Source organism: Ischnura elegans, assembly GCF_921293095.1.
Source record: "Ischnura elegans chromosome 13 unlocalized genomic scaffold, ioIscEleg1.1 SUPER_13_unloc_2, whole genome shotgun sequence".
Lineage (NCBI taxonomy): Eukaryota > Metazoa > Arthropoda > Insecta > Odonata > Coenagrionidae > Ischnura > Ischnura elegans.
Window position 1 is genome coordinate 3,431,590 of NW_025791658.1, and position 16,814 is coordinate 3,448,403.

At 40.0% G+C, this 16,814-nt stretch overlaps 1 protein-coding gene across 1 annotated transcript; it reads left to right on the plus strand.

The window, feature by feature from the left end:
- The first annotated feature begins 297 nt into the window (after positions 1–297).
- On the plus strand, positions 298–16,348 carry LOC124172721. Its single transcript, XM_046552191.1, has 5 exons — positions 298–481; positions 1,757–2,009; positions 5,114–5,234; positions 10,933–11,966; positions 15,577–16,348. The coding sequence occupies exons 2-4, from the start codon at positions 1,767–1,769 to the stop codon at positions 11,964–11,966; spliced, it is 1,398 nt and encodes a 465-aa protein (XP_046408147.1). The 5' UTR covers positions 298–481; positions 1,757–1,766; the 3' UTR covers positions 15,577–16,348.
- The last annotated feature ends 466 nt before the right edge of the window (positions 16,349–16,814 follow it).

Here is a 16,814-nt window from a genome sequence, read left to right on the forward strand (position 1 = left end):
TTTCACTTTACCGTATTAAAATGTTCCTGTCCTGTAATGATAATATTTATTGCTCCTTAAATAATTTTAACGCATTGAAATTTCTCAAAACAATCTTTGGAGCTTTTGGTGACTCCGGAGGCTATCACCCTCAGAAAAACGATTGGAATACTGAGCATAACGTTGAATGACAAAAATATGTCCTCAGATGAACTTCTGATACATAGATTCATTCAGGTAACACAACAATATATTATAATAACTCGTATTTTGTGTTTTTTTCCCTGCTCAATCATTGCAAGTTCTATGCTCATCGATTTTCCCTAATCTATCCTTGAATCAATCTTGGCCTTACTTATCTTAATGCGAGCCACTGATAATGCCAGTATCAGGCAGATAACACCAAATGCTGGGTTATAGTAGTCCATTTTTCGCCGATATTTTGTTTCCGTCTCCACAAGGGCCGGTTAAGCACAAAAAATATCACATTCAAAATATAATAGTAAGTACGTTATATGTTCACGCTGGTAATTAAGTCTCGACCCATATTCCTAAATTATTTGTTTTTATTTTAAAATGTATGCAGAGAGAATCCCTACTACCTGTCAGGTTATTAATTTTGAGGGGGACGGAATGTTCTTCGCTCCCCAACAGAAATTTTTCGTGCAATTGCATGCAATGTGTACAGAGGATTCCCCACTGTACAAATTTTGTAAAAAAACGTGTAAATTGTCCATTTTTTACAAAACTGTAAAAATTACGTTAAATGTACACAATTTGTGTACAATACCTTTAAACTAATATCCCCAAATGAAGTGAATTTGGAAGCTACAAAACAATGGCCGATTAACAGGAAAGAATGAATTTTTATGTAACATTATTAATACGCAATTGAACACCCATAATCTGGAAACTCCTTGCAGTTTCACAGCCTTGCAATCAAAATTGTACTGGAACTATGCAGAAGTATATTTTTCCCAGGAGCATTGAGATAGCTTTTTTTCAAATGCGGTTCATGATGAAAGCTTCAAGTTATAACAATCACTCATTCATTATTCAATATGAACTAAGAATTCCATCAAGCTTGGTACCTTATAGTTACATAACTCCGCATTGAGATAATAGAGTACATTAGAGGTATTAGCATATAAGCTTATTCTAGAAAAATGTCTAGAACCGGCCCTAATCCTCTTGGCAACCTATTCAACGTTGAATAGGTAGCCAAGGAAAATACTATCCTATGTACTTTACACACAAAGGATGCTGAGGGTGTACAGTGTGAAAGGGTGAAAGCATTTTTTATCCATAAACATGGGGTTGGAACTATTTCCTTAGTTTCTGGGCTATGGCAACACAAACATTTTTTTTGGATGCACCATACCAAAATATTGCTATGTCCATTTTACATAAAAATGGCAAAAAAGAGAGTTTTTTAGGGGGTTCCGGACCCCCCTCGCTGCACCACTGTTACAGAGCTATATAAATAGTATTTAAAGCATGAACATTGTTAAATTTTTGACATTCTCTTCAGGAAATCTAGATTCTTTAAGGCATCACAGACAATTTGGTCAAGATGCACAGTAAATGAGAGCTGGCTATCAAACCAAACACCTAATTTTATAAACTAATAAAGCACTGTCAAAATTTTCTTCACATTTTGGTTTCATTAACCTATTCTGTGATAAAATGTTATAACTTGAACAACCATGACCGATTTTGATCATGGGTGTACCCTTGGTTCCCTGATAAAAAACTTATTCCTGTCTTTAAACATAAGGGAACTTCCAATGGCAACTGGTGAAGATGTTCCCATCATCCCAGAGGAGTGTAAAGAAGAGAGACTGTTGCAGGGATTGTTTATGGGAACATTTATGGAGTACCAAGGCCTAATTACAGATGCATGGCCCATAGACACACGGATTTTAAATCAGCGCTCCCTTCTGCACGTGGCAACCAGACTGGGGAAAGTAGATTGGGTGGAAGGACTTCTACGATTGGGTGCAGACATTTACCTCAAGGATGAGAGCAAGGTAACGTCATCATCGCAAACATATTGTATCATATGAGACATGATGTGGTGGAGGTTATTAATATGTATCAGTAAAATTAGACATTGCAATATTTCCACGGGATTTCCAAATCCAACATCATCACGAAATGGGCAGTACGATTGGAAACGCCAGGAGGCAACCCCTACCATGATGAACGGCTGGGGAGAGATAAGCCGCTTAAGCAGTCTCTATAGTTTGTTTGCTTTGAAATTCAATACTGTCAGTCTGTTAAAAACTTAGTTACTCTTAACAATGTACTCACTTGGGAGGAACAAGTAGCACATATTTCAAATAAGTGTTATAAAAGGTTGGCACAGCTTAAGCATTTAATACCTCTTGAATTGCGCAAAAAGTTGATTCAATCGTTGTACCTTCCTCATATTCAGTATTGCTTGCTGGTAATGTCTGATCTAACTAATGAATTGTCCAATAAAATGCAAATATTGTTAAACGCTGGTGTAAGATTTATATTTAATGTGGCATTGCATTAACACATTACTCCTTATTACTTAAAGATCGAGTGGCTAAAACTTGAAGAAAGAAAAAAGCTACAGTATTCTATTTTTATGTTTAATTTATTGTCAAGCAAAACTCCTGATTATTTATATTTATATTTGCAATTTGCAATTGTGACAGGGTTGTTAGGGCGCGGAGACGTTTTAAAATACCAAAATGCAGAACAAACTCGTTCCTGCAATCCCCTCTAAATACATCAATGAGAATATGGAATGATATCCCTGATTACATTGTTAATGTTAATAACATTTACCAGTTTAAAAGGGTTATGACAGCTCACTTATATCAAACTTTCCATGCAAACCTAAATGAAAAACGATCTGGTTCATTGTCCAATGCATAATATTAAGTGTATACATATTATGTTGGTATATTTCACACATGTGTGTGTATTTAGCTTCAGAAGAGATGCATAATTTATACTTTGTATTTTTTTCCCCTGTGTATAATCTTGTATGAATACCTAAGCATGTTTTCACTGTCATGTAATTGGAATTTTGTCTATGTTAACATACCTATGTATACTCCTTTATGAATATCTATGAATGTTTCTATTGGCATGTAATGCGCAGGTATGAAATTCAAATAATTGGTATATTGTCCATTTGCAGCACCAAAACTAAAAAAGGTTAAATTGTAATCCTGTTCCATAGGACACTAGTCCTCGAACAATAAAATTCTATTCTATAGTGAGGGAAAGTCTTGCTACCTGGGTAGCACCAAAAATTTAGGGAAACTGTATTAGGCATAGTCAAGCAATGGTCTAATGTTTGAAAACGTTTTTCCTGCAGTCAGTGTACAACATGTTGAAAAACGTCCCCGCCGTCTCATGCATTAGTAAATACTAGGTGGAATTCAGTACCTGCATTTCTTTTTCTTTATAATTTGTGAACGGCTGGTATCACTGACGGGTCTATCAGGTGGTGGGACTCAGCACTGCTATAATCTGTTCACTTTATGCTTGCGTGTGAGCTTTCGTGTGAGTCCAGACAGTCTCGGAGAGCTTCGCTGATGGCCAAGAGTATACTCTTAGGAATACGGTCTATCTTTCCTTAGACTAGTCAACATTCGAATGAGTGTAATCGTTTTGGCCACTGTTATATCTCTGCCGTTTTCAGGTTGGATCAGTCAACAAATCTTCACAAACATTTAAAAAGGGAACTATATATCTTTGCTAATTGGCCTATCTTGATTTAATTCTGCTTTTTGTTTTCCATAAGATCTACAGGGAATGCAATAGCCACATCTAGGCTGTCAATTATTGATTCGGAAAGAGTATTACAGTAAAAACTGTGCTATGGCAACTGCACTGTGACTCTGCTATGGCAGCTGCACTGTGGCTGTGCTATGGCAACTGCACTATGACTGTACTATGGCAACTACACTATGACTGTGCTAAGGAAACTGCACTGTGACTGTGCTGTGGCAACTGCACTGTGACTCTGCTATGGCAGCTGCACTGTGGCTGTGCTATGGCAACTGCACTATGACTGTGCTATGGCAACTACACTATGACTGTGCTAAGGCAACTGCACTGTGACTGTGCTATGGCAACTCCACTGTGACTGTGCTATGGCAACTGCGCTGTGACTGTGCTATGGCAACTGCGCTGTGACTGTGCTATGGCAACTGCGCTGTGACTGTGCTATAACTGTACCGTGATGTTTCAATTTAAGTGCAGTCTAAGTAGAGTCATAGTACAGTCCCTTTAGCAAAGTTACAGTGTAGCTTTTGTACAGTAGCAGCACAGATTTTTTTGTATGGGTAGTTCAGAGAGAGGACAGGAGCGAAGTCAATGTTGCCAAATTTACATAGTCGCCCTACTTTGTCAATGAAAAGGCATGAGTCATGGGTGGCTGCTGGTATTTTGAACCCTATGTCGAGGCGATTTACCTAATCATTTGGAAGGCACAGAAGCCCATGACATTGTCAGCTACCACGCTGAATGTGGCACCATTGTTGAATGGCATACTTATAGCACATACAAGGAGAAAGAGTGACGTTTGGCAACACTGCTCCTTGAGCAAATTCACGATGTTAACTCGACGGAGGTCTGAGAGCGACTGAATTTCGGAAGCGCCGGGGCATTGTCTTCTGATTGGCAAAGGGAAAGTCAGGTGTCGAGAAACTTTCCGTACCCTCGACCCTCCTTGCTTCAGACACAACAGCTCACCCTCAAAGATAAAATGAACAAAGTTGGACCAAAAACCAATGGGGGGAAAAATTGTCAATGCGATACGTGGACATCACAACGGGAGTTTAACGACTAAAGATTAATATGAAATATGTCTTCATACTAATTGGTCAACATTGCATATCTACTTGTTGAAACAATATTGATGATAATCCCACTTCATGTCCTGATATTCCCTCCTAATTGCTTGTGCTTAACTTTCTCTTGCCATCCCTCAAAGCAGGGATGGCCTTCCCGACTCTCCTATCGTACTGCCATTTCATGTTTTTTCCTCCTCGCTCCAGCATGTTAATCTGCCTATGACCTGCGCCCAACTGCAGGCCTATTCCTACCAAGTGCCACACACCACTTAACGAAACACTTTTCTCTCCAGATGACTGCCCTGGAGTATGCCAAAGAGATGGCATCCAAACACCCTGACCGCAGTGATCGTCGCGAGGTTCTGAGGTTGTTGGAGCTTCTTGTTAGCTGGGGTGAGGCGAAAAAAAGTGCAGGTGAGTACAAGTGACTGGATTTCATGCGTGTTATCTAGGAGTAAGGATTCACAAGTTTAGGGGTATAAATAAAATAAGACCATCTTGTGCTTTCCACACTTATTTTAATATTCTGCAACCGGTTTTGATGTATTCTACATCATTTTCAATCGAATCTGCTGTCTCCAAACAAGCCAGAGTTCATTTTATACTACAACAAGGTGGGGGAGGGGAAGTAGGTGAGGTGAATAAGGAGGTCGGGTGAAGGTTGGTGGTATGAGTGGTGAAGGTCACGTACCTATTCGGATCCGGGTGTGGAATTGATGGAGGTATTGATGGGGAATGGGAGGTTAACACGAAGGAGGGGTGACAAGCGGGTTAGCACAATGTCATTAAGCAATTCCTTACCACATTGTTTTGAATATGACACATTTTCAAAGTTTTCCAGGAAGTCCAGTTTTTTTCCTTTGTCACAAGTGTGTAAAATACATATATGGATCAAAATTTGCCTCGTGTAACATTTCACATAGATGTTTAGCAAAAACAGTTATATTGTCACGGCTCAAAGATGAATTTAAATGTTCACGGGCCCTAGTCTTTATTTGGTGGCCAGTGTGGCAGTTTTGCTTGAGAATGACATAAAACACGTCAAAACCAATGTCAGAATGGGCAATTCCATTTGTGACGGAATTACCTTTATAGAGAAAACTATGCTGTACGATATTTCAATAAAATTGTAGAAAACAAAAAAAATGCAAACTTCTATCTGATTATGATAAAAAACATGTATGAAGCTGATGTTTACAAACAAAAGCAAAATTAATCATCGAAATACTTTCTAAATATGTATGATTGAAATTAACATGTGACGGAATTACTGCCAAGTCAGCCTCCTAAAGGCCGTATCACACTAGCGACTGCGACCGCCGCTGCGACCGCGATTTCGGCTGCGGCTGCGACTGCACCCCATCACACATTGCGGCCGACGCCACGATCGCGCATACGCACGTATGAACGTTTCTGCTTGTGGCTTGTTTGTTTACGAAAGCCCAGAGATAGAGAGCAGCAATTGTTGAAAATGTTCCTAATAAAATATGTTAAAACGTACTTCATTTTCATTCACCTGTGTACTCGGGTGCAATATCCAATAAACTGGGCTTCCATTTTCACTTTAAAAATCCGAAATTATCTCAGCGTTATCTTATAACCTTCTTGAACTTCCCTCGCTATGGTTACCAAAACAAACAAACACGTCTGCCACAAGCGCGCGAGATTGAAATGGAGCTCTCTGATTAGCTGCGACTGCGACTCAGAAGAATAGCCGGTCGGCTATTCTTCGGAGTCGCAGTCGCAGCGTCGACTGCCTCGCTCTGATTGGTCGACGGGCCAGTCGCAGTCGCGGTCGCAGCCGCAGCGCCGGCTGCAGTCGCTAGTGTGATACGGCCTTAAGTTTGACGACTTTAAACATCTTCAAAACTCTGTGAATCGAAGTATAATTTGAAAACTTTAATTAGGCTCTGAATAACCTTTCATATACTGATTTCATAAAATTCAATCATTTGGCTGTTGATTTATCAAGATTAAATATGTCTAGCCTAGATTTTAATTTGTGAGAAAAAGTTGACATTTTTGCAAGTGACCCACATTGGTCATCCTCAGACATTTGGGCGAAACGTACATATGTTTTTGGGTAGCTGACCCAAGGAGTCCCTCCCACTGTATGCATTCAGTATTAAGAAGTTTACCTCTTCAAAGCGGTGCATATCCAGTCAACTTCAAAGTAAATGGGGATACGTCTTTCACTGGTGATGCCAAAAATAATAAATCCAGCAATTGGTGTCTCTTTTTTACTTTGTCAGCAGAAATATTAACCGTAGATAAGGTAAAATTTTGGTTAACTGCATACCCATTTGCAGATTTAGGGGGGTTGGGGGCACGGGGCATGTGCCCCACCCCCAAGACACTTGGAAACTAGACAAGATTTTTAATACAGGTAAGTCATTACGTTGGTTTTATTTTGTGTATTACGGAGCCTCAATCATTTAATTTAATATTTATGACTTACACTTCGAAATGAAGAGAATATTTTCTACAGTAATCGTTGCGCTTTGATTTTAATCTGTAATATGGGAATACCTGTCAGACACTTGCGCTCCCGCAGAATAAATCCTCAATCTGCCCTGACCACACCTCTAACCTCATTTACACCGCAAGTACCATTATGACTAATAGTATACAGGGCAGAACTCTTTCAATCGATATTAAATGGAATTAACTTTGGTTTTTAAGTTTGCAGATGTTTGCATTTTTTTACTTTAACTTCTTTAACCCTTTCACTGCTGCGGACGTACCTAGTACGTCCGCACGGTAGACTGCTGTGGACGTACTTTTTCTTCCTCCTTGCCATGCAGTCAGCACTTTCGCCGAAGCACTTGGAAGGGACCCACTAATCAAGGACCCTTTCCTCGACGAACTCACCCACGCGGGACCGTCTCATCGGCCCTACCAGCGGGGGCCCTACCTCCGGAAAAGTGACCTCTCTGACTGCAATTTGAAAATCAATCAATCAATCCGATCATCACAATATGATTGTTTTCATCGCACTCCTGCCAATCAAGCAATCAAATACGTCTATGAACCGTGTTTCTGCGATGAAAAATAACGATTTTGTTAACTTTGATATAATGGCCGTTTTCCGGTGGTCCGCAGCCACGTTTTGTTGCAAAGTTAACAAAATCGTTATTTTTTATCGCAGAGACACGGTTCAAAGACGTACTTGATTGCTTGATTGGCAGGAGTGCGATGAAAACAATCATATTGTGATGATCGGATTGATTGATTGATTTTCAAATTGCAGTCAGAGCGGTCACTTTTCCGGAGGTAGGGTCCCCGCTGGTAGGGCCGATGAGACGGTCCTGCGAGGGTGAGTTCGTCGAGGATAGGGTCGGGGATTAGTGACCCTTCGGAGGGTGTACCACACCCATCCTGGAAGTACCTGCTCCATGGGCCCAGGAAACGCATTTTAACATTTTCGCCGCATGTGAGGAGAAGGTTTTCGGAGATTGAAGAGCAGTGAAAGGGTTAATTTTAGGGACTCTTTTATATTTTCTATATAATTTTACTCTTTAATTTAAGGGACCTTTGATTAATTCTTCTTAAATTAAAAATATTTTGAATACGTTTTCCACCCAGGTGTCGGATCCACTCAAAGAAAGTGATCATGGATGCAACGGCTTGAAAATTTGTATTATATTCTTCAATTTGTGGACCAAACTTAATTTGTGTCACTTTATCCCAACTCCTTCAACTTTTCCTTGACTGTGCTTAGAAAACTTACACGAACGACTGTGTGGAGTATCTCAGGAACCCATTTATAATTAATAGATTACATGTTGTATTGTAGTCTTGCAACTTGTAATTCAACACCATGGCTCTCTATTATAAGGATATAATATCTTGTTTTGCATAATTTATAAATACATTGTCTGCTATCCAAAGGTTTTTACATAGATTTTGTTCGAAATGGATGGAATCTTTCATATTTCGCTATTGTAACAGTGCATTGTCCGACATGCAATGAAAAAACAAGTACATAAGGTGCCATCATGTAGAATATTGGCGTTATTGAAGTTATGGTGAGATTAAATTTATTGCATTCAACTTTTATCCCTGCACTCATATAGCAAACAAGTTTTTTATTGCTTCCCGACAGCAGCTGTTGGGTAACTCATTTGTCCCACCAATAAAAGTTTGAAGTTTTCAAAAACAATTTAAGTCTAAAAATATCATTCATTGCCTGAATAGCGACAAAGTGGTTGTGCTCAAATACAAAAAAATTTCAAAGGGGAAAAATAAAAAAATTATCTAAAATTATCCGAGTGATGTTTGTATAAGTAAATCAAGAAATTTGGATAAATATATTTGCTTATTTATTATTATCACTTTAAAATTTGACAGTTCTCAGAATGAAACGTTGAATTCAATTCGAAGTGTGTAATTCAAAATATCAATCATCAACAAATTTGGATAAATATATTTGCTTATTTATTATTATCACTTTAAAATTTGACAGTTCTCAGAATGAAATGTGGAATTCAATAGGGTGGTTTCCTATTATTTTTTTATTGCTTTAATCGAAAGATTATTACTCCTGGAGTACGTATTTCACGCTTTCAGATTTTTAAATGACAACATCTATTTTTCGCGATTAAATGAAAAGTGAAAATTTTCAAGCGCGCGAAAACGCGACGCTTAAGTATGAATGCCGGGAAATATCTCCGTACGTCGTATTTCTGATTCCCCTCCCGCCCGGTGAGGTGACCTTGAGGCGAGGCTTAGTGCTGATACGTCGCAGGATGCTAGCGGATAGCTGATTACCTTGCTGAATGGTAGCGCTTGGCTTAAAAAAGGTTTATTAATACCTTATCAAACGAAGAAAACTTTCCGAACTTAGCCAGTTTTAATAGGTGATTATTAAGACGTTTCCCTGAGCTCTGTGCCTCATGCATGCATTGGTAACCTCAGACGATGTATAACTCCTATCCTCTCGTGTAGAAACTAGGTCCCTGTGACGTCACGCGGAGTGGAATCGCATGAGCGCCAATCTGGCCTTTTTCAACTGAGGATAAAATTTGACCCTTGCCATTCGTCTAAACCGGTATTTCAAAAACCAAATAATTTGTGTATTATGAATACACTAATGGTGGGTAACGAATCGCAATCAATGCCTTTCGTTTTCTTTGATGAAGGAAACTATCCTATTCTAAGAGTGAAATTTACATTCAAGCAACAGTTGTCCATACAGCTAATTCATATTAACAAAGCATGATTAACCACTAACCAACCCCGCTTGTAGGGTAATACACCCCAAAAGGATCCTACGAGGGAGCCCAACTACCCTCAGAGTCCGAGATAATCATAGGAAGGGTCGAAAAAGGTTGGTGCTGAGAGTGTGTGATTATCCATGACACACTTCTTAACGAATGTCCAGCAAAAATGCTCCATACGGAGGGCTCTCAGTACAGCAGTCATGCTGAGGAGAGAACTCCACAGTCACGGAAGGGTTAATGTCTTATGCTCTTAAAATAAGTTGAGAGACAATTTTTCAGTTTTGAATTAATATTTTTTTACTTAAGTCCATTGCATCTCTACACTTGATGTAGTAGAGGAATTCATTTCCCCCTCCCCTCAAACAATTGAGAAATTTAATAAATGCCAGCCAGAACTTTGTTAATCAATTTCCTTTTTATTCGTAAACTTTTGCTTGTATCTTAACACCCCCTTCCACGCATCTATTGAGGCAACTTGCAGGGCAGCATATATATGTAGATGATCTAGGACCAAATATGTCCTACCTCCTATAAAAACATATATGTAGCATCTATTACATATCCTGGTAAAAAGAGTTTTTTCACCTATCACTTGTAACATACAGTAGAGAATGTATTACCCAATATAGGGATATCTCGACGTTAAAATTTTAGTCAAAAAGTAAATATATTCATCCAAATTTCTATTTTTGTTTTCTAATTGTCTAATTTCTATTTCTATTCTTGATTTACTTCTACTAAGGGCACTCACATATGAATCCATTGTATCATTATTCATGAACCAGGAAATTCCTTTTTCAGTTGTGTTTATTCTTTTGCTGAGTTACGCTGCACAGTCACGGTTAAAAGCAAAATTTTTATATCAAATATGTCTGATTTTTATAATCCAGGAACGCAGAGTCAGCTTAGGGAGGACCATCTATCTCCTGAGTCACATCCCACGTCACTTGTAGAGGGGTCTTCCCCTACCGCCATCCATACTGACCCCACGGAGGATGCTTCAGCCTTGACAGCTCTCAAAGGATCTGTCGACAGCCTTAAAGAGGAGATTACGTCATTGAAGACACAGGTGGACGAGTTGAAGACGGCAGTCAGGGGGCACAATACCCTTTTAGAGTGCTTAGAAAGAGCTGTAACATCGTCCTCAGAGAAGTTGACATCTCTGAACGAACATGTGGAGCCTTTACTTGCATCGGGGGCCGCTGCAAATCCACCTCCCCCAATAAACAATCAGCGAAGGGAGTGCATTGAGGCCATGATGGCTAAAACTGATATCTTTGAGGGAGACAAGGGGAAGGTTTTATCCTTCCGACGCATTTATGAATACCTCTACGACCAGGGCAATTTTACTGCCAGCCTTCTTCTGTTTCTTGCTAGAAAACCACATTTCAAAGCTATTGTAGACTGTGTTGACAGTCATATCAGTAGGATAAGGCCAGAGTTCAAACACAAATCATGGAGTAATTATGACACTTATAATGGGCGTGAGTTGAGTACTCAAGATTGGTCATCGTTTGCTGACTTTCCAACATCAAAAGTTTACTTGGGAGGAAAGACAGATAAGAATCGTAGGGTTAAAAATGTAGCTTCAATTTTTGCTAGAACGCTGACGCAGATGGCTTTGCGTATGGCATTCAAAAACAATGGGATGCCATATGAGAGCAATGATATCTTCAACCAAGAAAAGTTCATGGCAGCATTTCAAGAAGCAGAGGATAAGAGAATGAGTAGCGGTAAATTAGATATAAACATTGTAGTAGCAATGACTGAGAGGGAGAGGATGATTGAATTTGCTCCAATTGTTCCATCATATGTGGCATTCAAAGGTTCGACAGCAGGAATACCTCTTCTCCGTGAACAAGTGCCGCTACTCCTGAAGCTGTATGAAGACCATCTGATCCCAAAGTTGCTGGCTCAGGCATAGGTAAGGATGCTTTTTAATGAACTGCTAGCCAATGAGGTTGATTTTGTTTTTTTTGCTGTGACACATTGGCTTTCATAGCTTGAGGTACATTAAACTCCAGCTTATCAAGGCTTAGGCTCGTATTCTTAGTGACCATACTGTAACCGTTGCCGTTTGGTGCGGTTCATGGGTGTTTAAATCGGCGTTTACGAGGTAGGGAAGGCTTATGTCATTTTGTATGAATGTGTGCTTATTATTATTATTATGGTGCGGTAAGGGGGTTTTATTCTCTCATCGTCACCTTCTTTATTTCATCAATTGTTCATCATTTCAATTCTCATAATTTTCATTCATTTGCAAGTCGGAGGATGCGAGGAGTGCAAGGAGGGGGCCCCCGAAGGGGCTGGTTACCGCAACCTTGGCCCCCCTTTCCCCAACGCTCATGTCCCGTCCCTCCGACAGAAAACTATCCACCCTATATCATTTCCTCCACACCAATTTCTTTTTTCTCGCAGATTCCTTTTAAAACCAGTTCGTCATTTTCTAAAGCGCAGATAACGTCATTGTAACACCATAGCCCTTTAAAGAAGAACAGAGTGTTTCTCGCCCGGTGGTATGCATGCTCTCTAATCAAGCATTTTTTAAGCTCTGCCGTAAAAGTTGCTAAATATTCAACTTTACGTACTTTTTTTTTTAGGAAAGGGTGAACTGCTTATGAATTGAGCTCTTCGCTAGTGTCACCAGGTAATTGGACAGCTTTACTCCGTTGTTGAGGAATCTGCCTTCAGGGAAACCACTGTATATATCGACTCGCTTAATGGTGTCCTTCTTCAGTAGAGTCTTTAGTACTTTAGTCAATGGTGTCCACAGGTCTTGGGCTGCAGTACAGGACAGAATCAGGTGTTCGCTGTTTCCTTCTCCATCTCCGCAGACTATGCATTGGCGGTCGTTGGCCATGCCAGTCTTATGAAGGAAGATGCAGTCCGCAAGACGGCCTAGGGCGAGTCTCCAGGCCACTTATCCCTCTCTTCCAAAACAGGGCTTCCCTTGAAGTTGCCTCCAATAAACTTTCTCTCCTCCGTTAGCTCCCACCATCGGCCATTTACTCCCATAGCGGTTGTAGAGAAGCTCATAATAAATAGTCTGTTTGGCTATTGGTAGGATAAGTGTCCTCTTTTGCTTCCGACTTTCATAGCCCATGTCTTGTAGCAGGAAGGGTGGTGGCCATGGTTCCGGGAAGGGTGCTATTTCTCCAGCTAGCTTCGGCTTCAAGAACTTCCACGCCTCTACAACTTCAGTGTGGAATCGGGAAATCGGCTTTCTACCAGCGGTTGCTTGGCTGTGAGCCAGAAGTTTCCATGGGTCGGTGTGGGGTGGCGACAAAAGCCTTTGGTAATAACGAAGGTGAAAAGTCGGAATTTTATCCTCCACGTTGACAAGGCCCATCCCTCCCTCTGATATTGGTGCGCTCAAAACCTCTCCTGCCGCCCAATGTCTCTGTTTTCCCCAAACAAAGGAAATCCAAGAGCTTTGGAATCTCTTGACGGATGCACTGGGGATTGCTACAGATTGCAAAATGTGCCACGCTCTAGGTGCCAGGAATTTATTAGCGACCTTTACTCTTCCCAATAGAGAGAGCGACTCTCCACTTCTCTGCCAGGCTCTAAGTCCCCTGTCGAGTTTCTCGGTAATGCAATCTATTCCGTGAAAACCTGGAAAAAACCGTGAATTTTATAATCTAGTCAGGGTGATAACCCTGACTAGATTATAAAATTTATGTTTATGTTTTTATAAGTTATGGCCCGTGCGACCTAAGCGCCTCGTTATCCACCCATCAGGGTTCCCACTCAACCGTGGAAACCTTAAAACCGTGAATAAGACGTGAATTTAGTCTACCATGAAAAAAACTGGAAATAGCCGTGAAATTCGTCATAAAACCTTAAAAACCTCTCAAACTTGATTTCTAGATCTACGATTGATGGACCAAAAAAAAATAGGTCAGTCACTCGCAGACACTGCCCTTGCATTTATCTGCATACACATATTAGAAGCGCAAATATTGCTCCGTGTATCATGATGACACTCAGACCTTAAGGCTGTGATTGGACGACCTTCAACCAAAGTGATCATTAACCCTGGCGAGAAATCAGACACCTCTTCACTTCCCTGTCACACCCCATTTTCTCACTCACAACCATTAGCCGGCCCTAAATTTTGCTAACGATAGGCGACGTCGTAGGAGCACTTTCATTGCTGCGTTTTGCATTCCCGGCATTCATCGCGCTTGCTATAATTTTAGTTAAAGTGCTGCCAGTGATTGTTATTTGACCAATATTTCTTTCTAAAATGGCTTATCAAACAGACCGTGAATTTGACCCAATTTAGACCGTGAAAACCGGGAAAAAACCGTGAATTTTATAATTTAGTCAGGGTGGTAACCCTGCCTGTGCCATCACCAGCAGCTCCTCTCCTTCCCGAGACTTTTTGGTAATATTCTAAATTTTGGCTACTCTACATGCACAAATTCGTCAATACTTTATGTACAGTAGGTTCCGTTTAATGGGTCCACCGGTTACTTGGGGCAGCTGCTTTATTGGGGCAGATCTTGCAGAACAGAACCCAATAGAGGAATATCCCAGAGTATTCTCCGCTTAATTGGGACAGCATGCCGCTTTATTGGGCCATGAGTCGGCCTATACATAGACTCTATACTCGCGAGGAAATTAAATTTTTTTGTTTTCAGAATACTATTTTTTTTCCTCCTTTGATTTACTCTTATTTTTCACAAATGTTCCTATTTTTGCCCTATTTTGAAAGCTCTTGTTGTTATAGTATCTGTAAGAGGATAGGACTTTTCTTTAATAGGACTTAGGGAAAGACATTCATTCAGCGTCGCCCAAGGCTGTGAAAAATTTCAACAAAAATGTTATAATTCTTAAAAATGATAATAAATTAACTAAACTCGCTGATTTATTAATCAAATTAATAGTTTAATAAACTTATGTTGCATTAGAAACATTCTTTAGTCTTCTTTCTACCATTTCAAAGATTTTTATGCCCATATACAAGAGAGTTCACCTAATTGGGGTAGCCGCTTCATTGGGGCAAAGTGCACAAGTCCCAATATGTCCCAATTAACCGGAATCTACTGTATATTCATTGAATTGATTGGGTAACTGGGATTTTAAATGGAAATAACCTTTGGGATAAAAACTTTAACGACTTGTGTGTGATTATTCGCTTCCCGACACCAAGGGCAAGAACCCACACGCAATACGAAGCGTTGTGACCCGCGACTTTCGAGGTGGCGGGCCGCACCCATTACACTAGCCATGCGACCCAGAGCCCACCAGAGGGAGGTGGCTGCACCTTGGGTTCCTCAGCCTACTATATGCCCTACCAACCAACCAACGTAATGCAGACTAGTGTAGTTGATCTGAATAGTCAACGTCTGAAAATATTGTGAAAAATTTAGATTTCGATTGAAATTTTTGCAGAATTTGCCGTAAAATCAAAGTCTATCTGATGAAGCTATCCCTGGCATTATTGCCGCATACATGTGTAGCTGCTATTGTATTATTGGATAAGTATTGCATGTGTTCTGATTCCCATTTTATCTGCTTATTTACAGGTCGCAGCTCCCTATGGAGGGACTTCTGGAAGAATATTTCTCTCCCAGATACCTGCCTATTTTTTCTGTGGTAGAGTTCACTTTGATATTTGCGAAAATGCTGTACGTGTGAAGGCGCAATTTTCATTGCGCCTTCACACGTAAGTCAGACTGCGCAATTTCGTTTACCGTGTAAAACGGCCTATACAATGGACTCCTGAACCTTTTTATAGCCAGCCCATTTCTTGTGGGGTGTGCGAAGACTGCCAAGGCTATTTTCCGGAATTTGCAACATTTCGGATTTTAAAATTTTTCACCTATTTAATTTATTTAATACATATAGATTTTTTCCCAATACTTTAGATATATTTAAGTCTTGTAACCTTTGATAGATTATCGGGTTTTACTTAAATTACAGCCGTTGAAAAGGCCACAAACACGAAAAAAAAGTGAAATGAGTCAAATTTGGAAAAAATCAAGATGCTCTCTCATGGATGTTCACATTCATTTGAAATCCTAATTTTAGAAAAATCATTGTATGTTCAAATTGTCTTCAGCCTATTAACACCGTAAGTGCGGAGCACGTCAATTGAGCCTGGCTGGGAGCCCTTTCTCTGCCTCCGTACGTCACTAATATCCACCACTGAGTCTTCCAATTGTGTGTATGGACTTCAGCAAGCTTCCCTCTTTTAAACCGTGTATGCCACTCGTGAAAAGCAGTGTTTGAACGGAAGTTATGGCACAAAAACCTCCATGTATTTTTCTTTCTTATGTTAACGGCCAATTTTGATGACTTCAATGAAAATCAGGCCTGCATTGATTGTGTTAAGCTCATATTTTGAGATATATGATCAATCATACGATGGGCTCCTTAAAAATAATTTTTATTCAAGCATTTCATGCTTTCCCAGTGGAAGTGTCTGGGGTAACTTTCCAACTCAGTTGATCCACTCACATAGGATGTAGTGGATCAACTGACGCTTAGGACGTGATGGATCAACTGAATTTGAAAGTAACCTGACCTTCATATTTTTTTTCATTATTTTTGAATATGATTAAGTTGAGTGATCCATATTATTATGGCAAATAGCTCAAGTGAAATAAAGACTAATCTGGCCCTAAAATTGTGTACTGCTCGTAGTGGCAAGCTTTAATCCTTTCGCTGCTGTGAACATACCTACCAGGTACGTTCGCACAGTAGGCTGCTTTGAACGTGCATATAAATACTCACTGCCATGTGGTCAGCGCTTTCTCGCATG

Bases quoted from the DNA above. Each gene is read 5' to 3' on its own strand.
- LOC124172721 (XM_046552191.1), top strand. From the start codon at position 1,767: ATGGCAACTGGTGAAGATGTTCCCATCATCCCAGAGGAGTGTAAAGAA. The intron at 2,010-5,113 runs GTAACGTCATCA...TTTTCTCTCCAG, and splicing joins ACCTCAAGGATGAGAGCAAG to ATGACTGCCCTGGAGTATGC. The intron at 5,235-10,932 runs GTGAGTACAAGT...TTTATAATCCAG, and splicing joins TGAGGCGAAAAAAAGTGCAG to GAACGCAGAGTCAGCTTAGG.